The sequence below is a fragment of the Leptonychotes weddellii genome, chromosome 2 (genome assembly GCF_054177405.1).
Source record: "Leptonychotes weddellii isolate Sample4059 chromosome 2, ASM5417740v2, whole genome shotgun sequence".
Classification (NCBI taxonomy): domain Eukaryota; kingdom Metazoa; phylum Chordata; class Mammalia; order Carnivora; family Phocidae; genus Leptonychotes; species Leptonychotes weddellii.
The window spans coordinates 32,582,845-32,609,969 of record NC_138370.1 but is presented as its reverse complement, the minus strand read 5'-3'; the positions used below and the strand labels follow the sequence as shown (position 1 = coordinate 32,609,969).

The window sequence follows — 27,125 nt, the reverse complement described above, 5'->3', positions numbered from 1 at the left end:
TGATAGTAGTATGAGAGGCTTTATTGACTACAATGCAAGCTAAAGCATGAAGAAGAAACAATCATTTAAAAACACCAAAGACCCTTACATAGCAAAGGTTAAGAAATAAATTAAGACTCCTGCTGAGCTAAGCTGGCCTGAAAAGAATGGGCCTTATTCACTCCGATCCTTGGGTTCTCGGTATTTCCACTGGATGTAGTCAAAGATGTCTTTCTCACTATCCACCGGCAGAGGTTCTCCAGCGACTCCTTCAAGTACAGAGAAAAAAGAAACTCACTTATAAACCAGTTTTGGAATTTAGTTATGAGGATTTAGGGATGACAGTTGTATGGGACTCACTTTCAGAAGGAAAAGACAATGGTAACCAAGTCACTAAAACATGATATTGACCTCCCCCTCGCCCATCCTCCCACATGAGCTTGTGTTTGAGCTTTGCACATATATTACCAGTGCTACAAAAGGAACCTGAGCATCCCAACTAGGGCCATTGAAGTGATCCTAATCCATGATTTTCCTCTCTGCTGGACCTCCACTGTAGCCACCGTGGATCATATGAAATACTCTAGTTACTTTCCTTTGCAACTCAAAATGTGGCCCCTGGACTAGCAGTATGGGCATCACCTGGAAACTTACTAGACATGCAGAATCTTGGGCCCCCCTCCAATTAGAATCTGCATTTAATGAGGTCCCCATGTGGCGCGTACACACATTTACATGTGAGAACCACTGCCCTCATCTACCAGGGAAGAAAGCCCTATTTTATCCTTTCTGGACAAAATTTTCATTTTCCTGGTAGAGAATAATAAACCACACAGTACACTGTGAAATGTTAACAAGCATAGATTAAGCAATTCTTACTCTTTAAACTTTTTTTATTTTTAAAAATTTTTTTAAGTAAGCTCTATGCTCATCGGGCTCCCTGCTCGGCGGGAAGTCTGCTTCTCCCTCCTTCACTCCCCCTGCTTGTGTTCCCTCTCTGGCTGTGTCTCTGTCAAATAAATAAAATCTTAAAAAAAAAAAAAAAAGTAAGCTCTATGCTCAAAGTGGGGCTTGAATTCACGACTCCGAGATCAAGAGTCACATGCTCTACCAACTGAGCCATCCAGGCGCACCAACTCTTTAAAACTTTTCTAGAAGGCATGTAGCCGAAGCCACCAGGTTTGTCCTGGCACTAAAAGCAATGCTACTGAGATTCTTCAGAAGTCTTGGAGATACATGAAAAACAGACAAAAAAACCACTTTAGACCAATAAGATTTTTTTACTGACCATCATTAATTCGGTCTAATAGAGCTAGAAATAACTCTTGCTATCAAGGCCTCCAATTGAGGGCTTGAGAGCACATATGGACTTAAAGACCCTTTTGTTGCCTGAGGGACTCACAATACAAAGAAACTACAATTAACTGGTATAATCACTTAAAGGCTTTTGAGAGAAACCAAAGCTGCTAACCCAAAGTAGCTTTGAAATAACTTTCTCTCCAGATGACCACGATTATCTCTAATGCAGACACAAATACCCACCAGTGACTCCCAAGGGACGGATTGTGTACTCATTGATTGTGAAGCCCTTTTCTAGGGCATGAGCTCTCATATTCTTATTGAAAATATCACTCCCAGTGAAATAGAGAACACCACAGTAATACTGATCCTTGGGTATCAACCTAAAATAAATAGATAAATAAATAAATGTTTCACCACACATTTCAAATTTGGCAAAAATAGGACTCTTATAATCAATAAGGCACAAAACACCTAACATAAGTCTATGTGGTCTAATAACCTAAGGAGGAGACTATCATTAGGTAGACTGTTGAAATTACTCCCAGCTTGCAGTTAGTCTAGGTTTCAGTAAACTATGCTCTGCAAGAAGTGTGGAGAAACAAAAAGCAGTATCACGTATTACAACTAACTTTCCCCAGGCAGGAAACTACTTTTGAGCTGTGGAAGGCATCATGATGAGATGCAAATCTAGAGAAAACTGATGAGATTCTGTAGACAGTCATTATTATTTGCATATTTTCAGGCTAAGCAGTGTCCATACCACGAACACATAGCATTTCAGAATGAAAGGGAGTTCTAGACATTTATGTGAATTCCAAGATACACAGAGGACAAAGGAAGGAGAAAAGGGAAAAATTAATAGGTCAGCAACAAATTTTGAGTAATACCTTATATCAATTCTCCTGTGTGGATACTCCTTTTCATCATTTTTACTTGGAAGCTGGCAAACACCCTAAAATGGATATTTCAAAGAATGCTTAAAGACGTTTTAAACTTCAGGCTTAACTTTAATCGAATATTGTTAAATGTGAGGTTTTTGCTTTAAATGCAAGCAGTTTTAGAATCCTGGGCACTTTTAATTTAGTGGCTTTCCTATGCACTATATATTTTCGCCACCTTTCTCTTATACTTTGTGGTAATTAAAGAACTACAGGAAATAGCAGACAAGGATTCTAGGTATGAGGATTGGCCTTTGTGTGATTCTAAACAAGAGCTAATCAGGGAAAGCATCAAACATAAAAGACACAGACCAAAACAGAAAAGCAATCTGCAAGAAACAATTATGATTGAGGGAGAACATCAGAAGAGCTATTGGTAATAGTTTAAGATATCAGAAAATATTCCATACATGAAGAAAGGGCAGAATACTACAGAAAAAGAACACTTAAGGAAAAGGCTTAAATCAAAATTAAAAGTGCAATAGCAGAAGTAGAAGAGTTTAAAATTGAGGAAATCTCCCAGAAATTAGAAAAGAGAGATGAAAAATAAGAGAAATTTAAAAGATAAAAAAATTAGAGGATCATTTTCTTTCTTTTCTACAGGTGAGTTTTCATTATACTTCTACAGTTTTCAAACAAAAGTTATCAAGGTCTATTTAGTAATCTTTTCCTTTTCTAGAAAAATGGGTTAAAATTCTGGACTGGGGAGCAACCCATAAATACATTAAAAAGAGCCACAAACATCAAAAGTTTCAAATTAAAAGTTTCAAATGCAACATTCAAAGAAAAGTACACATGTGACAGGCTTCTGGTCCTAAAGAACAGTTGACTGAGTACACATGTCACTAAAAGCTATACTTTTTCACTTAGCAACATAGAAAAATTAAAATCTAGAATCTAAAATGGGTATTTTCTTTATCTGTTGCTATGGCTGAAAGATTAAGTGAAACCTGTTTATCTTCAAAATATGAAACCTACCTTCTTAGGCATTAACAAGTTCCAACTCAACCTTCAAATGGATCAGAAATGCTTTCCATCTGGAATTACCATGAGGTATTACCTTGCGGATATGGATGTTTGAGTGCCACAGGCAATGATCTTGCCGTTTGTCACATTAGTAATAGGATTTTGTCTAATGGCTTTGTTCCTTTCCTAAAGGCTCATTTTATTTCCTGCACTTTTTCTGAAGTGTTAATATTAAAGAATTTCTCTGTATTATTGTAAATTCTTTATTAGATTGAGTGGATTAGTTTTGTTTGGCATTTCAATTGGGTAGCTTCATGCTGAGCATCTGAAATTAAAGCCTCTTTCATTGCCTCAGGGTAGTCAAGGGATCTTCTATTGTCCCTTGAATCCTTACTGTAGATATTTCACAGAAAATCATCCTGGGCCAAACTTGCACAAAATGCTAAAATCTGCATATGTAAGGCAAACAGGCATCTAAATGCAGAGGAAATTTTTTTTTTCCTTCCAAATGCTATTTTATTCACAGGAAGATAACTCAGTTACCTAAAAATCATGGCTTTACAAGAAGATCTGGAACATTAACCCTGGCTTTCCTAAGGTTTGGTGACTATCAGTCTAAAGGAATTTATGTTTTGAAGAGTACTTGAAAAACACATGAACGGTCATATGTTTTAAACTGCAGTCAGTGGTTACAGCAACAAGAGGTTTTGAAATCAAGTGGATATGGAATCAGAATGGTTTATTCCACTCTGATGTTTTTGTTTTTTGTAATCTCTACACCCAACATGGGATTCGAACTCACAACCCCAAATTCAAGAGTCCCATGCTCCACAGACTGAGCCAGCCAGATGCCCAGGTTTATTCTACTTTGTAAGCTGAATTCATTTTGCAGCCAATTTCCTTTCAGAAACAGAGATCCCAACTTTTTTGGCTATCTCTGCTAAGGTCACACCCCATCACTGCTCCAACTCCTGCCATGCTCTTGGACTGGCTAACTCCCTGACCTCAAGTCCCTCCCCAAGGCTCCTCCCTTCAAACAGGCTGCTTCCTACCATCCTATTCAATGGGTTTCCTGCACGTCCATCTCCCCATACCCTGCTCTTCCTTTTTTAAAAATAGTACTTATTATCCTGATGCCTGGGTGGCTCAGTCGGCTAAGCATCTGCCTTGGGCTCTGGTCATGATTCCAGGTCCTAGGATAGAGTCCCATGTCAGGCTCCTTGCTCAGCGGGGAGCCTACTTTTCCCTCTGCCTGCCACTCCCCCTGCTTGTGCTCTCTCTCTCTCTCTCTGACAAATAAAATCTTTAAAAAAATAAAAATAAAAATAGTACTTGTTATCTTAACCTAACACGCAATTTACCTATTTATTATGGTCATTTTTTTTTAAAGGTTTATTTATTCATTCGAGACACAGAGATACAGAGAGAGAGAGAGAATATGAGCAGGGGGAGAAGCAGAGGGAGGGGGAGAAGCAGGCCTCCCGCCGAGCAGGGAGCCTGATGCGAGGCTCGATCCCAGGACCCTGGGATCATGACCCGAGCCGAAGGCAGACGCTTAACCAACTGAGCCACCCACGCGCCCCTATTATGGTCATTGTTAACTATCAGTCCCTTCTCACACCCCCCAAATATAAATTTGACTGAAATTCGCTGGTACATCCCAAGGTCCTAGAACAGTGCTGAGGACTTAAGAGATGCTTAATACACAGTTGTTGAACTGGCCGAACACACCTTCTCATCCTACTCGCGCTCATTCTCCCTGTCTTGTTCTTCCACATCACACTTCTCCCTCACTTTCTGTCCCTCTTTTGGTTTCCCAACTTACACCTTACCAGGTCACTTTCACAGATCTGTTTCCAAACAAATATTATATCTACATTATATCATATTAGTAGAGCACTGTGTAATTCTTTGAAGATCCAGTCATATGAAGATACATGTACAAACTCTTCAAAGTTTCCATGTATATTACTTAATTTGATCTGCACAATAGTCCTTTGACACAGGAGAAATATATCATTTTATAGATGAAGATATTAAGGCCTTACAGAAGTAAAGCAACTTGTCTAATGTCATATGATGAATTAGTAATGGAGCCAGAATAAGATTTGATAGCTTCCGTATCCAAGTCTACTCCTCCACAATGCAACATAGCAACACACACCCTTTCCTTTGCAACTAGATATAAATCACCTCTTACTGCCTCTACAATAAATTGATTTGAGAGCTAATTTGGACTGTTCCTCATCCTAACATATACTAATTATAAATGTCAAAACAGCAGGCTCAAACATGGCATTTTTTTAAGCTTCAGAGAATATATGAGCCACATGTACAGTATCTGAACTTTATACACAAACCATCCATCCACTAAGATGGATTCCTACATCACAACATAGAGGCCTTAGTTTCTTGCTCTAATTGTCAACTGGGTCTTCTCTACTTTAAAAACAAACAAAAACCTGCTTTCTTATTTTTTTAACCTGTTTTCTTCTGGAAATTGATGTGAGGGATTCTCTTTCTGGCAATAGCTGTCTATGTGCTGCTAGGAATAGACTGAGAGATTGGGAAGGTCAGATAGAGCAAAGGTTTCCACAAATCCAGCCCTGTCCTAGGACTGATGAGTGGCCTTAGCCTTTCAAATATCACATACACAAGAAGGTCTGAACCAGCCTGGTTTGCAGCAGTCACTGGAATTTGGCTGCGAGACAAAGGTCTTCTCTGCTACAACTAAGCAGCTACTGGGTTAACCCAATTCCACCACTGCTAGCTATTCTCTATGTTCACATTCATGTGGCTACCCACCTCTCCTTTTCAGCTTATACCCAGCCCACCAGCTTATAATGTGTCTTTGTATTTTTGCTAGCTGGATTACTAGCCTCTGCTGGTGTTTCCTCTGGATCTCTCTTTGAGCACAGCACAATACTACTCAAACTGCAAAAAAAAAAAGTTTCTGCTACTACATCGCATAAATACCTTCCTGGTTGCTGACTCTGAAAAGAGATAGTGGGCTTCCCCAGTAGGAAGTTCTAGGGCCTTTCACAGAGATGACTGTTGGAAGTAGGCCAGAAGGGGTCCCCAGAATATGTCCAGGCATACCAGGACACTCTCCTAACAATGAAAAAAAAAATTTTTTTTCAACTTGTCTAGCACATGTTATTTTTAGGATTTCATCTGACTGAGTGTTCTTTAAATGTAAGATTTGCGCACATTCATTTTGAGTGCATTAAAATCAATCTCAATTTAAAAGGGATATTCCTATAACATATTTAAACCCTATTTTGAATAACATCTCATGTGTCTAGGGGTGCCTGGGTGACTCAGTCAGTTAAGCGTCTGCCTTCGGCTCAGGTCATGATCCCAGGGTCCTGGGATCAAGCCTGGCATGGCGCTCCCTGCTCAGCAAGCCTGCTTCTCCCTCTCCCTCTGCCCGCCGCTCCCCCTGCTGTGCTCTCTCTCTCTCTCTGTCAAATAAATAAATAAATAAAATCTTATAATTAAAAAACAACAACAAAAAACATCTCATATGTCTATATTTCTGCGCATAGAGTAAAAGCTCCAAATCTGATAGATTTGGGAGAACAACTCATAGATTTGATTCCCAAAGACTGACTAGAATTTTTATTTTTACCTTTCCCATAGTTCTTTTGAAAACATTATAAAATGTGGCCAACTTTGGCAATCAATACAATCAATAGCCCATTAAAATCACCACATTGAAATAAATGACCTGATTTTTTTGGGTGTCTGATTAAATATACACAACATAAAGTTTGCCATTTTAACCATTTTTAAGTGTGCAGTTCTACAGCATTAAGTATATTCACATCATTGTGCAACTACCACCACCATCCACTTCCAGAACTTTTTCATCTTCCCCAACTGAAACTCTGTATCTGTTACACAGTAACTCCCTCTTCCCCTTCCCCATAGGACCCTGGCAGGCACCATTCTACTTTCTGAATGACACGATACTTCAATTAGCTCTATCTACCACCTTCTACTTTTAGCTAAAACCACTGTCAAATTTATACAGTAAGACTCTCGCTAATATTAGCATGTCCATTCCCCAAAAGCACAGTCTCTTTCCATTTCAGGCATATAACTTGGGAAAAAGGGAATTCAAAGTACAAATTTAAGTGAGCAGTAGAATAAAGGTAACTATTACCTTTGTCCTAGATTTCTATTTGCCTTCCTGTCGGTTTTTATGCAGGGACATTTATTAACCTCTTTTTAATTCATCTGACATTTGTTTTGAATCTTCAAAGTTTAATTCCCTAGGAATATTACAGGATTTTAACAGATCATCATACGGGTGTCACTCTGAAAATCTCTGCAAGCGTCCCCCTCTATTAACTCCTCTGCTTATCATGCCACAAAACTTGTTTGGATCACATACCCCAATTTCTTTTCTTTTTTTGGTGCTGTAACAGATTAATATTCTTCAGATAATTCTAATCTCACATACTGAAGAATTCTGAGTCAGAGAATATGAGAACATTTCCTATGTTAAGGAAAAACTTATGATGTGTCAAAGTCATTTACAGAAATTTTAAAAAAGAGTAGATTATGCATAATTATGTGTTCCAATGGCACAGATTATTTACAAGCGGGGGAATTTAAAACAAAAGTCTTTACTAAAATATTCTGAGATTAGCATCCTGTTAATTCTTCTATATATTCTCATGGATATCCTATTTATTGACTGTAATACTGAGATGCAGTGAGGTCACATACTCAGAATGGGCACTGAACAGTTTCCAAGGTTTTTTTTCAGAAGTGTTAACTCAAACGAGTACTTACCATGAACTTTGTTTCACCTTTTGACAGAGTATCTGTAATAAAATGGACCTTCTGTAACTGCTCCACAACACGATGTAACAGCTTTGGCTGTGGAAACATAAATAGGAAGTAAGAAAAAGAACAATTACTCTTTTATAGCAAGAATAAAAGAGTTTATGTTTTGCATAACCTATGTTTCCTGCAACATTTTTAACATGAGTTTTTTGATTATCTATGGACAAATGCCTAGTTTTCCTCTAAGTACTTTTTTCTTCAACACAAAATTCATTTATCAAATGAAACCTATTTTTAGGAACCATCATTCTTCACCAATATCAAGATACCCCCAAACAGACATCATCTGTTTATCTGTTTCATTAAATCAAAAAGTTAGCTGCTTCATCTTTAAAAGGTATATATTCCAAAGTCAAAAATGTTTTGCCTTCATGGGTTTTCTAATAGGAATAAAGTTTCTTAATATAATATTGTTTAATAGAAAAATACACCCTTAATGAAAACCTGAATATTATACTGGATATTTCTAAAATACCCATGAAAGGCAATAAATAATTCTGAAAATGTTTTACTAAATTTCATTTTTTTTCAAAAATCAGACTATCCCCTCCATTCCTTGTAGAAGAACACACTGTGTATCCCTTTCAACCACTTATTTTGCCTTTCACAGAATTCAGTCAGTACAAAGCACTTAAACTGACTTTTCAGAAAGATTAAAAAAAAAATTCATTCTGAAATATCCAAGTATCATTTAGAAAATGATATTCACTGTTGTGTAACACTTAACACATTTGATTATAAATTCTGTGGTACCTGTTTGGTTGATTCAGAGGTAAAGCTTGGATGGGTCAGAAGAACATCCATGTCACCACTGGACTCTGCACCTATGAAAATAAAAAATATGTATGGAATCCTACATATAAATCTATCAATTAGGCAAACAGAACCAAAGCGATGTCACATGGAGGGGCCTTATTTCTTATAGCCTAACTCTCTTTTTCACTGCACTTCATATTCAGAATTAGTTACAAGATTTCAATTTTCTGTCCAACTATTCAGGTATACTGATATAAACAGAAGAATCTGGGATAACAACAGTAATTGGCATTAGATGTGCATTATATACAATTGGCTAAATGTATTAAAAATGCACCTAATTACTCAATAATGAATAAAAACATTTAAAAACAACATTCTTGCAAAGAAGATATTCAGATGGCCAAAAGATACATGAAAAGATGCTCATCGTCATGGAAATGCAAAGCAAAACCACAATGAGATACCACCTCACACCTGTCAGAATAGCTAACATCAACAACACTAGAAACAACAGGTGTTGGCAGCAAGGATATGGAGAAAGGGGAACCCTCTTGCCCTGTTGGTGGGAATGCAAACTGGTGCAGCCACTCTGTAAAACAGTATGGAGGTTCCCCCCAAAATTAAAAACAGAACTACCATATGATCCAGGAATTCCACTATTAGGTATTTACCCAAAGAAAATAAAAACACTAATTCAAAAATATACATGCACTCCTATGTTTACTGCAACATTATTTATAATAGCCAAGATGACCAAGTGTCCACTGATAGACGAATGGATAAAGAAGATGTATATATATACACACACACACACACACACACACACACACACACACACACACAATGGAATATTACTCAGCCATAAAAAAAGAATGAATCTTGCCATTTGCAACAACATGGATGGATGAAGAGTATATTATACTAGGTGAAATAATTTGTCACAGAAGGACAAATACCATATGATTTCACTCTTATGTGGAATTTAAGAAACAAAACAGACAAAGAAAAAAAACAGAGAACAAACTGGTGGTTGCCAGAGAGGACATGGGTAGACAGGGATAGGTGAAATAAGTGAAGGGAATTAAGAGTACACTCATCATGATGAGCGCTGAGTAGTGTAGAGAACTGCTGAATCATTATATTGTACACCTGAAAATAACTATATGTTAATTATACTTGAATTTTTTTAAAAAGCTAAAAATATGAATTTAAAACAATTAAAAAGGGTAAACCCCCATCTAAAAAAAAGCTTTAAAATACACCTATGAACACTATATATCTGAAAACCTCAAATTAAACAGTATGTCCTAACCCTGTAAAGATTAATCAGAAAATCCATTTCAATTCTTATGACTGAATTCATTTAATGAATATTGGTAAAAATTACTATTATGGTACCATGGATAAGAATATAGCATTTGAGGGGTGCCTGGGTGGCTCAGTCAGTTAAGCATCTTTCGGCTCAGGTCATGATCTCAGGGTCCTGGAATGGAGCCCCACATCAAGCTCCCTGCTCAGCAGGAGTCTGCTCCTCCCTCTCCCTCTGCCCCTCCCCCCGCTCATGCTCTATCTCAAATAAATAAATACAATCTTAAAAAAAATATATAGCATTTCATAATGACTTAGATTTTTGTTTTGATCCCCACTCTACAACCACATAACTTTAGGAAGATTACATACAATTGTTTATACTTCCTTTTATTATAATACTATGAAGTTTTGTTTCCATTTAATCGGATTTTTTTCACTTAAAATTTTCTTTTCAATATTGCAAATAAGGACTGTATATTCCTTTAGACCTCAGTTTCTCTGTCTATAAACTACTAAAAACTACTCTATAGGCCATTGTGCAACTAAGAACATATGTAAAAGCATCTAGAATAGGGCCTGCCACACAGTTGGCATAAAATAATACTATTTCCTTTCTTTGTACTTTTATTAAGGACAATATATGTAAAACATATTTTTTTCTTCCAAGATTTTATTTAAATTCAAGTTAGTTAACATATAGTGTAGTTTTAGTTTCAGGAGTAGAACTTAGCGATTTGTCACTTACATATACATAAAACATATTCTTGGTCACCGAAGATATGGTAGTGTCTCTGGACCACCATTTTATACATCAATAATGTTTAACCAGATATTGAAACATAAAGAAGACTAGATTCAATGTGTGCTGATCCCAGGACATTCATGGAAGCTATTTTAAGAAAGAAAATTTTGTCTTCTTTTCATTTTTCTCTTAAAAGTTAAGTGTCTTTTATCACCTACCTACTACCAAAAATGTATTACTCTATTCATTTAATAAGACTCTTGAGTCACAGACATGTACCTCTGAAACAAATAATACATTATATGTTAAAAGAAAAAAAAAAGAGAGAGAGAGAGTAGGAAGGGAAAAATGAAGGGGGGGAAATCGGAGGGGGAGACGAACCATGAGAGACTACGGACTCTGAAAAACAAACTGAGGGTTCTAGAGGGGAGGGTGGTGGGGGGATGGGTTAGCCTGGTGATGGGTATTAAGGAGGGCACGTTCTGCATGGAGCACTGGGTGTTATACGCAAACAATGAATCATGGAACACTATAACAAAAACTAATGATGTAATGTATGGTGATTAACATAATAAAATAAAATTAAAAATAAAAAAAATTTTTAAAAATAAAAAGCAAAACAATTTACTTTAGCAAAAAAAGGAAAACAATCCAAGAATCTATTAACAAAGGGACAGATAAAGTATGGAATATCCACATAACCAAATGTTATACAGCTATAAAAAAGAATAAGTATGCTCTCTATATACTGATGTGGAAAGATCTCCAAGATGTATTTTTAAGTGAAAGAAGTAAGGTACAATACTGTGTATATATTATGTTATTTTTGTGAAAGAAAGGGGGAAGAGGACACCAAGAATGTATACTCACTGAATAAAGAAGCTGTGTACAAATATACAATGGAAAATTACTCAGTCATAAAAAAGAATGAGATCTTGTCATTTGTGACAACATGGGGGGGACCTAGAGGGTATTATGCTAAGTGAAATAAGTCTGACTGAGAAACACAAATACCACATGATTCACTTATCTGTGGGACCTAAAAAACAAAATAAATACACGCAAAACAGAAACAGGCTTCCAAGTACAGAGAACTAGTAGTTGTCGGAGGTGGGGGGTAGGTGGGGAATGGATAAAATAGGTGAAGGGGATTAAGAAATACAAACTTCCAATCATAAAATAAGTAAGTCATGGGGATGAAAAGTACATCATAGTTAACACAGTCAATATCGTATGAACATTGTATGGTGATGGATGGTAACTACATTTATCATGGTGAGCACTGTACAGTGCACAGAACTGTTATCACTACGGTGTACACCTGAAACTAATATAACACTGTATGTCAACTATACTTCAATAAAAACATTTTTTAAATAAATAAAAATAAAAAATAAAATGGGAAAAAACAATGTATATTCACATTTATTTATTAATATTTACATGTAAAACCACTGAAAGAACACACAAGAAAGTGGTCATTAATGGGACAGTGGTGGGATGTAGTGGAGAGGGTGAACTAGGACAGGGCAGAAGGCAGACTTCTTAGTGTATACTTTTTTTATATTAAAGCATGCAACCATATAACCTACTCAATAATAAAAGTAAAATAAAACAGAAATATTGAAATCCAGAAAGGTTGTCATCTTCAACTGAGCCTGCATTTGGCTTGCTGTGTACCCAAGTCTGTGTTTTGAAAAATTTAGATTCCAAGACCCCACCCTAAGAAGATTCTTATTTAGTAGGTTTGTAGCAGGGTACAACAATGTTTTTTGTTGTTGTTGTTTTGTTTGTTTGTTTTAACTTTTTTAGGTATTTTCTGATGCACAGAAAGACTTGACAACTGGTTAACTTTAATCCTCTGATTTTGCAAATATGGAAAATAGGATGTGGAGAGATAGACAGACTTCAATCTACAGTGACAGTAGATTTGCTCTCAGGATCCAGTTCTTTAGGCCCCAACCCAATGTTCTTTCTACTTATCAGCAATTATGGATTTAGCACTTTCCTCTCCCTAACTCCTGATTCTTACAGCAGCTACCCCGAGAATTTGGGACAGCTCATCACCTACTGCCTAAGCAAAACTCCAAAGGTGGCCAGAGATTCAGTCAGATATCTATTCCAAAAGTTTTAAATCAAGTTTTTGTATTCCAATTTTTAAAGTTAATATTTTAAAATTTATGTTACCCTTCCAAACTTTGAGCCAGTAAGAAACCAGGATTCTCTTGGTTCTCACTTAGCTCGCATTCACATAGGAGAAGGAGATCTTCTGAAGGACCTGGTTGTTGTGAGAATTGGTTTGGAACTAGTGCTTCAGCGACATTATTTTTAGATTCATTATAGAAAACTTAGAAAATAAAAAAAGTTAAAAAAACAAAACACCCCACCACCTACCCAGAGCTTCACTTCCATCTAGCCAAACAATCACTCTTAGGATTTTAATACACATAAAATTATTCTATAAAATTTATTAAAACTAGTCATTAAAACATCATCCTATAATAAAATCAGGATGAATTTCCTCTCATTTTTAATACATATTCCTATCTATAAACAAATAAACTTAGCTAATACTCTACTGGATCTTAGTAAATCTATTAAGTAACACAAATTACACCTCTTTAACCCATTTTTTTGGTATACATTAGGCAATTTTAACATCAAGGCATGAATAACCTAAGATTAAGAAGTATGTTACCTCTTCTGAAACTGCCACAGACTGTAGCAATGTATTCAGAATCCACTTTTTTAACTTCATTTAGTACAATATCCTAATAGAAAAAAAATTAAGTCAGTATTCTAAAATGGCTTTTCACCAAGTGACATTCTCAATTCTAATCAAATACAATTCAGCACACTCTTACTTGCATTTGTAACATCTCTTCACGAGGAATTCTTTTCTCAAAGTCCTCAAAATATCTATAAAGACAGAATAAGTAGACAAAAGATTTTTGTGAAATTTAAATCTTCTTAAAAAGTTAACTGCCTACTATATCAAGTGTCCTTATACCAGCAGATCATTCAAAAATCAAGACTAAAGTTCAGTAAGAAGATAACAGTAAAGCTGGGGGTGGGGATAGGTTTATTTCTTAACTTAGACCAAAATTTTTAAGTGCCACCCTTTATTATATTCCAGATACTCCATCAAAACTTATCTTAAATAAACTTCATATTCATATACCAAGAGTAAATAAACAGTTTAAGTTAGTATGTTTCCAAATTAGACTGCTCCCTACTGGCAAGTCAAGGGGTTACAGTTTATTGCTCTTATATCCTGCAAAATTATCATATTTTAAAACATTATCCAGATAACATTATGAGTGAAAAAAAGCCAGTCACAAAGACTACATATTGTATGATTTCATTTATATGAAGTGTCCAGAATAGGCAAATCTATATTGACAAAAAGTACATTAGTGGTTGTCAGAAACAGGCAGGGACGGAGGGGCAGCTGGGGAGAAATGGGGAGTGAAGGCCAACAGATATGGGTTATTTTTGGGATATAACAAAGATGTTCTAAAATCAACTGCAGTAATGGTTGTACAGCTTTATGAATATACTAAAAACCACTGAACTGTACACTTAAAGTGGGTGAATCATATGATATATGAATTATATTTCAATAAGGCTGTTATAAAAATATCTCAGTATGAAATAACATCTAAAAATGATAAAGCACCTGGTCAAAACCAATTCTCACAACAACCAAGTTCTTCAGCAGATCTCTATTATGTAAATGCAAGGAGAGTGAGAATATCCTGGTCTCCTACTGGCTCAAAGTCTTGGAAGAGCAGTGTAAGTTTAAGGTCTTACGGTAAAGCATCAACAGCAAAGTTCAGGGGGTTATTAGGACTGAATTGCCAACAAGACTACGTAAGACAGGAGGAGATACATGTTTATGTACTATGCATTAGAAAAAATCAATTAGAAAAGGGGTTCCAGCACATGAAATAATTATGGATGCTGATATACAACATTCCTACTAGTTATTCCTACACCATTATTTAGGTGTTTGGGTTTTTTTCTTTTTCTGTTTTTAATTTAGCATTCCATGTTCATGTCCTAGCTTCTCAGGTAGACTCTAAACTACTTAAGGGCTTTACTGACCCTGTTTATATCCTTACCCCAGACCTAATGCAGTGCTTTCTACAATGTTTAAGCACAAAATAAGCACCCACTGACTGACTGATGTACTCAGTCCTATATGTTTTAAGACTCCACTAAAGTCAAGAGAATGAGGGAAATACTCAAAACAAGAAAACAGACTAAAAGGTAATAACAAAACGTGTGAAGACAGGCATATTCTCTACAAAAGTCTGCAACAAATCTTAGCATTCCTGAATAGAAAAATGCTTGTGTTTATTTAAATTTGAAGAATTATTATGGTGTATGGAAGAATAGCTATAAGAAATTTTATACTTTTATATCTCAAATGTCAAAAGAAAAGAAAATTTGCTATCTTACTTCAACCCAATTCGCTGATGATGGTTCAACTTATCTTCATTTTTTCTGAGATCTGTATAAAGGACATATAAAGTTGAGGTGCTAATTTAAACATTTTTGGGAAAAAGTTGCTAAATTTAGTGATCCTTTTTACAAAGAACTACTAGGAAAATACGCTAAAATAACTGAAAAGATAAGAAAAAAAAGAAAAGAAAAAATTCAGATATTAAGAACTAGATAAAAAGTTCTTCAAATCAATGTAGTAAAATCTAACAGTTGATTTCAAGATCATTTTTACTTACTGAATCAAAATTTCAATTATAGTTACATAGAATAATAGATAAAACATACCAGGATCATACCACACTTCACTAACTATAGTAAAAGCCAGCCTTATAAGAACCTACATTGCTAACTTATGGTAATAGCAGCAATCACAACTTCTGAATGTTTTAAGTATTTCTATTGCCCATCTGCTGTTCACTCACTCCTTCATTCAATTAGTATTTATTGAGTAATAACTTGTACAGGCACTGTGCTTAAAATTCCGTTGAAAGGAGAGGTATTATTTTCATTATTTAAATTAAAAAACGTCATATCATAACATCATATCTTAAATCTAAAAGTGACTTAAGGATGCCTGGGTGGCTCAGTTGGTTAAGCCTCCAATGCCTGATTTTGGCTCAGGTCATGATCTCAGGGTGGTGAGATCAAGCCCCACATGGGGCTCTGTGCTCAGCAGGAAGTCTGCTTCTCTCCCTCTCCATGTGTCCCTCCCCCGTTTGCGCGCACAGCTACCTCTCATTCTCTCTCAAATAAATAAATCTTTAAAAAATAAATAAACAAAAGTGACTTAATTCCACTTGGATGTTCCTTTACTGGACATGAGTACAGGAGTAAGCCTTATGAAAGGAAAAGCAAGATAAGTATGCTCCCAAAGCAATTCCTATAGTCACCCTTACATATTCACAAACAAATTCTCCCTGGAGATATAAAATGGAGAGAATCTTTATGATACATGGAGCACTTAGTATTTCTCATAGCTGTGTGTACACAGTAAACACTGAAAATGCAATGGAAATAATGAGCTTGTTATATATAGGCACATAGATGTTGATAGTTATCATATTACGTATCTGTGAATTGTGAAATAATGTAAAAACCATTACAGCAGATCTCTGACACTCCCAAGGGATGCAACTTTTGTTTGAGAAACAAATTCTTGACCCCTTTCACCCATATTTCACTCAGATAAACCAAATATGCCATATGCAGAAAAGCACACACCCTCTCTGAGACACAGATACAGTAGAGTTTATTCTCTAGTTATAGGACTCACACAAATTCTTAACTTTGTAGTATTACTAAGTAATCATGCCTCTTAAGAGTCAGTTACTATTTTTAAGTACTTATTAGGTACCAACCACTGTGTGCTAAGGGCTTTTCATATATTACTGCATTAAATCATATGAGGCAGAAATTATGATAGCATTTTGTAGCTAAGAACCCAAAACACCATAGTCATCTATTCTAATCAAGTGGTGGAGATTAGATTCAAACCCAGATCAGTCCCTAGAACCTGTCCACTTAACCATTTGGGTACAAAGAGTTGAATTCACAAATATTAAACCCCAAATGCTACAAATATACTGCAATAAATCTCTATTTCTATCTCCATCTATAGTATATACCCTTAAAAGTATGAAGAAATAAGTTATATTCAAAGGATTAAGCTATCCTAGGTTTAAGGAAAATGTTTTGTAATTACTTGACTTAGACTCTATTTTTATCACTTCTTTGAAAGCAAAAATTCCTTCAATAAATATTGCAAGACTCTTACAGAATCTTTCTCAGTATATATATCACTTGGCCTTTAGGCTGAATGTGTAGGATTCTGTTGTCCAAAATTTTACTAGAGAAACAAAGGCAATTTAAATCTTAAAGTCTGCAAATGAAATCATTTTAAACTAAGAAGCCACTTCTTGCTCTTCTTGATTTTCTTCTAAGTTACAAACCTAAACATGTTTAACACAGGATTAAAAACTACACTTTATACCTATTCTCTACTATAGAGCTAAAAAGAAAATCTTAGCATTCCCTTTTACTAGCTGAATAAAGGTTTCTCAAGTTCTAGTTTGCTAGAGCATTAACCATCCTTCAGGAGCATATTTGACTTGGAATTGATGACCTATTGTACATACTCACCTTCTAATGTTTTAATTCCTTCATCTACAAACTTCCTTGCAGCAGATGGACTACAACGAAAGAAAAGCATTATCTCACTATCAAGTGAAACTCAGTATATTGAATGAAACTCAATTATTATTATTGTCTTCTTTTGTAAAGAGTTACTATGGAGCTAAACAAGACCTGCTAAAATGTTGTGGTTATTTTGGTGATTTTATCCAAAGAGAAGAATTCTTGAAGCCTCAATCTAGGAAGACAACCATGAACCTGGACATGAAAAAGACATCTAAGCAGCTAGGTGTTATAATGTACATGTACTTCATAAAACATACATACAAACAGGAAAACAGTTCATCCATTCAAATGAGATTAACTGAGGTCCTGTTATGTGCCAGATAATCTTCTAGGTGCTGAAAATACAGCAGGAATAAGACAAATAAGTGCCTTGGTCTTCCCCACTTACATTTCAATGAGTAGAGAGAGAAAATAAGTAGGTATAAACAAACAAAAAAATATCAGGCAAATGAATTAAAATAGGGTAATGTGACAGACTGGATGGGTCCTACTTTAGATTGGGTAGCAAGGGAAGGCCTGTGAAATGGTATTTAAACTGCAACTTTAATGACAAAGAGTCTTTGTACAGAAACTGTGTGATACAGAAACAGATATTCATAGCAGAAAGGCAATGTGACACATAAGAAGTAGAACTGAATTGGGAGTCAGCAAACATGGATTCTGACTCTGCCAGTTATCCCACTTTCTGTATTCAGTGTTCTTGCCTGGAAAAAGAGGATAATAACACAGAGGCTCTCTAAAACAACTTCTAACATTTTAGAATGGCTTTAAGTCCCTAAGGAGTCACGCTTATTTTCAGTATACTAAGTTTAAGAATTTAATATATTTTAGAGTAACTTTCATCAAATGTTGCCATTTAAATGAACAATCATCACATATCTAAAAGAATGCCTCATTCCATAAAGATGAGACTTAAGTAAAGCATTATAGCCTTAATGGCTTTTTTTTAAGATTTTATTTTTTAAGTAATCTCTACACCCAACGTGGGGCTCAAACTCACAACCCCGAGATCAAGAGTCACATGCTCCACCGACTGAACCTGCCAGGTGCCCCACAGCCTTAATGTTTGAATGTTAATCTTTATGTTGTCAAGACGTGTCCAAAAAGCCCCTTTTGGTGCTAACTCAAATTTTAAGATAAAGACTCCTTCAGGAAAAAATGCTTGGGTGCTTGTTCCAAATTTTTAAGGTATTATGTTAGGTGCTTTGAAAAAACAGTTTAAATGCTTAAGATAAATATGCTCAGAGAAGCAAAATCTGGAGGGAGTGAGAAGACGTATACAGAGCAAGTGTTAGTGGAGTTTAGAAGGAGATTAGAAGATTATTTCTGGCCGGGGAATCAAACTGGTTTTATGAAGGAGGTAACATTTGCCTTGGATGGGCTTTTAAAGTAGAGGTAGCACCTGAAGGGCCAGCCTCAGACACGTAAGATATGGAAGAGTGAACTATATGGTCAAAGACACAGGGGTGAAAAGGTCCAGGTTTTGAAGAGAAATAGCATGTACTTATTTTGGCTCACGTAAAAAAATAAAACCAACCCTACTGCTGTGTCTGCTTAGAAAATACTTCTTACCCAATGCCACTAACTCGAGTCAGAAAATTGATAGATGAACTCGTGTCATCCTGCCGAATCTTTAAGAAAAAAAAAAGTCTAATAATGATTTAGCAATGCTTTGAGGACTCAAATTATCTTATTGGAAATGTACCAGTCTACTAAGAGACCTGAAGAGCCATTTACATCTGCCTGGATAAACCTCAGTGGTTTTAGATAAGTAACAAAGCAGAGAAGATGTCTCATCTCTTAACTTATCCCATACTTTAAAAAGGCTTATTCATAAAAGACCCTAAGTAGTATAATTACAATCAGGGTGAAATAAAACCATAAAAATGCTTCGGAGAGTTTAAGAATAGAAATTCTAAAATATAACAATGTTTTATCGAAGTTTATAATCTACCTTCTGAATGATACTGCATATAAGGAGCTAATTCTATCACAGATGCTAACAGTCTCTAAAATGTCACATAAAATAATTGAATATTTTACAGGAACAGTATTCAGAATTTTTAAAATAGAACACTTAAAGCCATAAACGCCACTCCTCTTTTCCTTCCTAGTCTCACCAGGTAAATAACATCAGTCACCCTGCAATGATGCTACATGATAGTTGCTATAAAGGCAGACACTATCATCAAATAAGCAAACAAGTTAAAATTTTACCTTTTCCAGCTTACGCAATTTTCCAGTCGCTAAAAATTCATCAATCTTTTCAGCAATTTTTGTTCCTACTCCAGGCTAACAGAAAATTAAAAATATAAAACTCATATAAACATAATGCTTACCAAATCACTCAAAGATAAAGTAAAAAATAGGAAATGAAAAAAAAAATGATTGTCACATGACCAGTTTTAAAACAAAGGACACAGAAAATTGAGCCATGGCGAAAATACATATTCTCCCAACAAAATCCTTAAATGATGACAAAAGAGAAGCCCTAATAAAACAATTCTAAATGACTTACTTTTTTTAAAATTAATTTTTGTTGTAGAAAAATGAGAAGAAATAGAGTTGCATAAAGAAAAATATATAAATCACTTGTTAATTTCATTGCTCTGAAAATTAAAATAAACTGTAATCTCCTCACCTAACATCTGCTACATTGACTTCTTTTAGGCTCACATACATAAGCAGAGTTATATGTGCATGTACATATATATCTGTATACGTATATACATATTTTTCTTACAAAAATAGAATCATTCTGCTTTGCAAAGTACTTTTTTAACTTAAAAATACATCATGAACAAATTTCCATATCAATATATAAATACAACTATCTTTAATGGCTGCGTGGTATATCACTGTATGACTATATCATAATTTACTTAACAAATACCCTACTATAGGAGACATTTAGATAGTTTACAAATTCTGATATAACAATGTCATGAACATCCTCCAGAGCAGAGGTTCTTAAGCTTTTGCATCGTCATCACCTTGGGGATGTGTTAAAACACAGAATGCCAAGTCCCACCCTAGAGTTTCTGACTTAATAGGTTGTATTTCTTTTTTTCCTTTTTTTTTTTTTTAAGTAAACTCTATACCCAAGGTGGGACTCGAACTCACGACCCTGAAATCAAGAGTCATGTGCTCTACCGACGAGTCAGCCAGGTGCCCCAATAGGTTGCATTTCTAACAAGTTCCCAGGTGATGCTGCTGCTGGTCTAGATATAGCACTTTGAGAACCACTGCTCTAGAACGGCACAAACGTGATAGCCACCAGCCACACGTGACATTTTAAGTTTACATTATTAAAATTAAAAAAATTCATTCCTCAGTCCCATTAACCACACTTCAAGAGCTCACCGGCCAAATGTTGCTCATGGTTACTTTAATGGACAGCACTGCTCTAGAATATAAGCCCTATGAGAGCAGATCCTGTTTTTACTGCTTTACCCCCAGCACCTGGATGAATACCTGGCATATAGGTGCTCAAAAATTATGAACTAATGAATCCTAGTATACATATATCTCCACTAGTTTCCTCAAGATAAACTCCTCAAAGTGGAATTGCTGGGACAAAGGATATATACATTTTGCCAACATTCTGCCAAATTATCCTTCAGAAAAGCTGGAAATAACCAGGATTTCCATCCTTAGTAACTGAATGTCTTTTTCCACATCTTTATCCATACTGTATATTATATTTGATGGTTTGATAGCACCATACAGCATCTTGTTTTAATTTGCAACTCTGATTATTAGTGAAGTTGAACTTTTTCATGTTCTGATCCTTTTTTACTTTTCTCCTTTAAATAAGGGCTTTTTTTGAGTAGTTACAGGTTCACAGCAAAACTGATCACAAAGTACACAGTTCCCATATACCCGCAGCCCCCATACATGCACAGCCCAGCCAATTATCAACATCCCCCACCAGAGTGCTACATTTGTTATAACTGATGAACGTACACTCAAATACCATCATCAAAGTTTACATTAGGGTTCATTTTTGGCGGTGTTGGTCCTTTTTAGTTAAATGTTCAAATGCATCAACATGTGTGCCAGTCATTCCCCACTGTCTCTTAGCCCTAACCTCACCCTTCGATATTCTTGATTTATTTAATGTTTAAGTTAAGTTAATGTTAAGTGTTCCAAGACTACTGAATATTCAAGTTCTGAAAATAGCAATTACCAAATAGAAATAAACAAGATTCAGGAAATGAATAGACTAGAAAATGGAAACTGCTCCAGTTTCTCATTTCCTATATCAGAAGATACATACTGGCCTAAACCAATTTAAGCCCAGGCTATTTTCTATACTTAACATTAATGATTAAGAGGCAAACACTCATTCCGGAAATATCAGATTTCTAGAATTATTGAGAAGCACTCGCATGGGCCAAAGAGTAGGTCAGTGGTTTTTAATATAATAGTGGAAAGGAATAATGATGAGATTTTCATATAAGTCCAGTCTCATGCAAAAGGAATTTTGGATACTTTTGTGTTCTTTTTAGGGATAAACCATAAGCTCAGATTTGGGATAAAGTGCATCAGAGCTTGTCAAAAGTTTGACTCTAATAAGTGAGCAGGCTACATGCAATTAACATAAAAAAAGAAATTCAGTAGTGATAAAAGGGGAACAGAATGGAAGCAGAAGTGGCTTTGGAGGTTAACAATGCCTGCGTTCACCAAGAAACTCAGAATTAAAATCCAATGTATTTATAACTTCCTTGGCTAGTCTAGTTGGGGAGGATATACTGATGTATAGCACTAAGAATTTAAAACCTATATACCAGGGCATGATTAGCATTGAGTAATAAATTCAAGATAAAGATGTGACACATAATTAATATGGATAATCTGTCACTCGATCATAAAATGTGTAAGATTTATAATTCTATGACCCTGAAAGGTGAAAATACAAGGACAGTTAGGGTTCATATTTTGAAGGCTCTCATGAGAAAATTAAGGACAATCAAATATTGATACCTAAATTCTAGAGGGCTTTTGTGAACACAAATGGGTAAAGAAAAACAGAAGAAGGTGATAACCATCAGGACGACCTAGACTAATCAAAAACCACATCAGTTTGACATCTTTCACAAAAGACAAATAAGATATGGTCCACAATTTTGAGGAACTTAGAATCTTTTAGTGAGATTTAGATGAAAGAGAAAAATCTATCAACAGGTAGACTTTCCTAATATTCTTAGCAATATTAATGTAAATTACCAAGACATGTGATCCTCTAGAGACTGTGACACATACCGTGACACAGCATACAGGGCTTTAAGGAAATTACAGAGAAGAGGGCTAAATGCAGTAATATACAAAGGGGCTTAATTATGTGATTAGTAGGTCAGATTTCTTTGGGAACACCAACTGTCATTAACTCACATAAATTCCTATACCAGGGGATGAGAAAATGATAGCTGGAGACCAGACATGCCAATACCATTCTGTCACTATACAACACTGAAGCTGAAATTCAATGTGAGTACATGTATATATGGCAAGGTATAGAAAAAAATTGTAATTATATTTATTTAAAGTGAAATTTCAATCCACACCCTTCCCAGTAAAAACAAGAGTGGTGAAATCTGCCTGTGTGGGTCAAGGCAGCTTCACAGAGGCAAATTTAGTTTTGAGGGAACCCACCAAATTTGTACATGTGTGAACTCTTCATTCAGCTTGCTCACTAAACTTACCAATTTCTTAGCTTCTGCTCCACTCTTTATTTTGTGTGGGTACTTTGCTATCACAGATGCTGCTTTTCTATAAAGAGCAAAAAAAAAAGAAATTCAGTTAGAAATCTTTTTCTTAAACTGGAATACACGTAGCAAAGATGCAGCTTCAACTTTTATCACAATAACTAATTTCCCACATCTGTGTCGAAAACTCAGAGGAGCTGACAGACCACCTGCATAACTTTCAGAAGTATCTTGAAAATCCTCACATTTAAGGATAACATAATTTTACCTGTATATTTAAAACTAGGGAGATTCGGCAAACCAGCAGCCTTTCCTTTTTGGGATTAAGCTAGTTTTTAGAAATTGTTCATAACTCTCATAAAAATGTGCCACCTAGTGGTATTTGGACTACTAGATACCAAACTGGCTTAAGGATGGTTTTTGGGTTTTTTTAATATTTATTTCTTTATTTGGGGGGGCAGGGAGAGAGCGAGAGACAGAGAGCATGGAAGCATGTGGAGTGAGGAGGGGCAGTGGGCGAGAGAGAATCCCAAGCAGACTCCCTCCAAGCTCAGAGCCCTATCCAGGGCTTGATCCCATGACCCTGAGGCCAGGACCTGAACAGAAACCAAGACTCAGACGCTCAACTGACTGCGCCATCCAGGTGCCCTTGGATGGCTATTTTTAAATTCATGGCTTAAAACTGCAACTGGATTCCCCTGTGTCCTTATACTTATGTTCTTTTTCTTCATTGCTCTCATTTCCATTCCACATAAAGCACTGACCTGTGATTCTTGCCCATCTCCACACACATTCGGCTCAGTAATCTGGTGACACACTGGGCACACCCTGGGAGCTCACTGATGGTCTCCTGTCTATAATTTCAATGCTAAATGTAGTTTAGTAGTGATGCTGATAAAAGCCAGAGTACATCTAAGTCCAAAGCATAAATATTGGGTAGTCTTTGCTGCCTTGATTTTTCATTCTATTCTAATACATATAAACCTTTAGATTTGGATTTCAACTTCTCTATTAGGATATTACTGATGATGAGTCTGGAAAAGTAGGTTGAGGGCAGTTTGTTGAGGGAATTGTTTCAGTAAAGACAAGTAGTTCCGGACAATGGTATTATGGGGCAAAGCGTGAAGGAAAGAAGAATTAAAGCATGAAAGGCTTTTTATATGCCACAATGCATTTGGGCTTTATCAAGGTAAAGAGGAAATATTTAATTATCTGATATGGAAGAAAGACAGGATCAGGTAACTATTTTCAAAAGAGTACTTTGGCCACAATCAAGAGAAATGTATAATCAGGGTAGGGAAGAACATGCAGGCAACACCTGCTTTTCCATACTTATTTCCCTCTCAGACATAGTGCATTACTGACTTCTGGGAAAATGTTATACTCCTTCAGGTCTCAACTCCTTGGCAGATTTTGTTTCCTTTCTCTAGACTGTTCTTCCTTTCATTTATCCCCTGACAGGCTCCTTCAAAACTAAACACCTCCTCTCTGAACTTAAACAGAATATAGGGTTGATTTTTAGATCATCAAATGTGTGGATGATACTACAATTACTTTAAAGAGGCAGTCAAGAGAGATAAGGAAAGGAGCATAATCAGTTTTTAATTATGTTGAGCTCAATTTTGAAAGGATGAAGATAAAGGTAAAAGAGGCCTAAAAATCTTGAGAAAAGCTTGATTTGGAGTCAATGACATAACCAGTATCCAAAGCCAAGAATGGTTAAGATTGCCAAGGAAATTATGAAAATGAGAAAAAAAGGACTAAGGGCAGACCTCCAGGAACTACCAGCATTGAAAGGAAGATAAAAGAACAGATGGGAGTGCCATCAAGGAACTCAAGGGTAAGACTTGAATGGAATGAGCTAACGGTGAATGCCAATGAGAGTCCAATTAAGGTGAGATGTAGGTGAGACATTTTCAGAGGAATGGCAGGACGGAAATTATACCACAATGACATAATGAATGACTAGGGCTAAGGAAGTGCAGGCAAGAAACACAGATTATTCAAGAAGTTTAACTGTAAAGTGGAGGAAAGAGACAGGAGCTAGCTAGAGGGCAGAGGGAAGTTAAGATTGCTTTGTTTTTGTTTTTAAGAGCTGAGGGACTTGGACATGTTTGTAGGCTAAGGGGCACAAGTAACTGGATGTGGGAATAATGACTACCATAAGGGCCCTGGTGAGATGGACAAGGACTGGATCCAAGCATCAGCCAAACACTAACCAGATGGAGATCTGATTCCTTGAATCACATCTATTTCACAGCACAGACCTCATCCACTGTCTGTCACTATGGCTTAAAATCAAACTGCATTTTCAGCAATTCATATTTGATGATGGGAAAAATACACATCAGCTACACCTATTTTCAATCAGAATTGGGAACTCATCAGAAATGATCCTACAGAGTTCTGCCCGAATTATCCCAGAAATATTGCAGTAAGGTACCACCACAGAGTCAATACCCTCAGTTCTTGCTTTTTTCTCCTCCTGCATATGGTCCAAATATCCACTGGCCCCTCAGCCCTGTTAACTGCCACACATCCCAGGACGCATGCTACCAGAGAATGCTGCACCGTCCCACCTGTAAGCATTGTACTTGTGGATTGCCTGGTTCACGTTCTTCTCAAAGTTTGCGAGTTCTGCAAAGGCAACAAGAGGCTGGGGTGAACAAGAACCGCCAGTAAACAAACGAGAACCGAGTTTTTCAGAAGGGGATGTAACAGCTTCTTAAGGGACAGTGACCCCCCGCTTGTACACGGGCCAGGCCAAAGACAGCCCAAACGGTGACACGGGAATCCCCAGCAGGACTGACATTCAACCACCAGCAATGGGCGCCGAAAGAAGATCCGCACGGAAGACTACCCACTGCAAGGGGCCGACCCCATCCACAGGGCTGTGGGGACGGGAGAGAAGCAAGGGAAGGCAATGAGGTGGGAAGAAAGGCGAAGAAAGCCAGCAGCGCCCGGCCCGGTGCTAACCTGTGAGCATATCGGTGATTCCCCCGTTGAGCGTCTCCTGCGGCGCCTTGCGTTTGCTCATGGTGGCCTGCACCCGAGGACGGCAGAGTGCTCAGAGCCGGGGACTGGCCCCCTCTCCCAGCTTTAAGGAGGGGCCGGGACTTGGAGAGGGGGGCAGGACCAACCCAGCCCCGGCAAAGCCAGCACGACCCACTGAACAATGGCTGCCTCTGACAGGGGGCGCGGCACGGCGCGCGTGGTGACGTCACGCGCTCGGGGCGTGTCGGAGGCGGGGCTCGAGCGGAGCTCCCTGGGCGTGAGAGAGAAGGGAACGCGATGGCGAAGGAGACCTGGAGGGGGAGGCTGGGTTTGGCCAGAGCTCGGGTTTGGCAACGGGGTTTCTGTGGGAAGTCCTGGATTCTTAACCTAAGACATTATGTCTGTTTTCCCAATACGTTCCTCCGGATTCGTTTCCCCAGGAGAGGAAAAACAAGGAGTCCGACTTTGACTGTGAAGTCAACACTTGAGATGGTGGGGTGGGAGATAGCGATACCGAAGACTACTCTTGTGCAGGTATCATCTGTGCACAGTAATAGTGATTGAGTGCAGGACTTACTGCATGTGGTAAGAGGCGAACACCGGCATCGTACTTACTGCCCAAGCTTTCTGTAAGAATACAGTGCCCGTGCACAGTGCAGTGGAGTTCCCTCCCTCGGGTGCAAGCGGGAGAGGAGAAGGAAATATGCCAGTTATAGGAAAGGCTCCTATACTAAAATTTTTAGCAGATATGCCAACCAATGTCAAAGGTATTTTATTTTTTTATTCCCCTGCCTTTTGCGGTAGGAGCTAAAACGGAAAAAAAAAAAAAAGAAAACCAAAACAGTAGGAAGGGGAGAAGTGTTA

The 27,125-nt window shown here is 36.9% G+C and overlaps 1 protein-coding gene across 2 annotated transcripts; it reads right to left on the bottom strand.

Moving 5' to 3' along the window:
* POLB (DNA polymerase beta) lies at nt 1-26,442 on the bottom strand. 2 transcript variants are annotated; one of them, XM_006743825.3, is made up of 14 exons: nt 26,244-26,442; nt 25,847-25,904; nt 23,265-23,331; nt 19,777-19,851; nt 19,132-19,190; nt 17,503-17,552; nt 15,319-15,370; nt 13,719-13,773; nt 13,553-13,625; nt 8,796-8,866; nt 7,989-8,075; nt 2,169-2,233; nt 1,522-1,661; nt 1-248 (listed from the first exon to the last, which is right to left on the bottom strand). In XM_006743825.3, exons 1-14 carry the CDS (start codon nt 26,302-26,304, stop codon nt 154-156), a joined length of 1,008 nt encoding a protein of 335 aa, XP_006743888.1. In that variant the 5' UTR covers nt 26,305-26,442; the 3' UTR covers nt 1-153. The 2 variants fall into 2 exon arrangements, with proteins under 2 accessions (XP_006743888.1, XP_030895523.1); XM_031039663.2 differs by lacking the exons at nt 1,522-1,661; nt 2,169-2,233.
* Between the last annotated feature and the right edge of the window lie 683 nt (nt 26,443-27,125).

What these genes read in the sequence shown, in the direction of transcription:
- POLB (XM_006743825.3), bottom strand. Translation starts at nt 26,304, where the DNA reads ATGAGCAAACGCAAGGCGCCGCAGGAGACGCTCAACGGGGGAATCACC. An exon ending in GAGCAGAAGCTAAGAAATTG is followed by an intron (nt 19,852 to 23,264) that starts GTAAGTTTAGTG and finishes ATTTTCTGTTAG; the next exon opens with CCTGGAGTAGGAACAAAAAT. An exon ending in CCGTCCCTTGGGAGTCACTG is followed by an intron (nt 249 to 1,521) that starts GTGGGTATTTGT and finishes CTGTACTTGAAG; the next exon opens with GAGTCGCTGGAGAACCTCTG.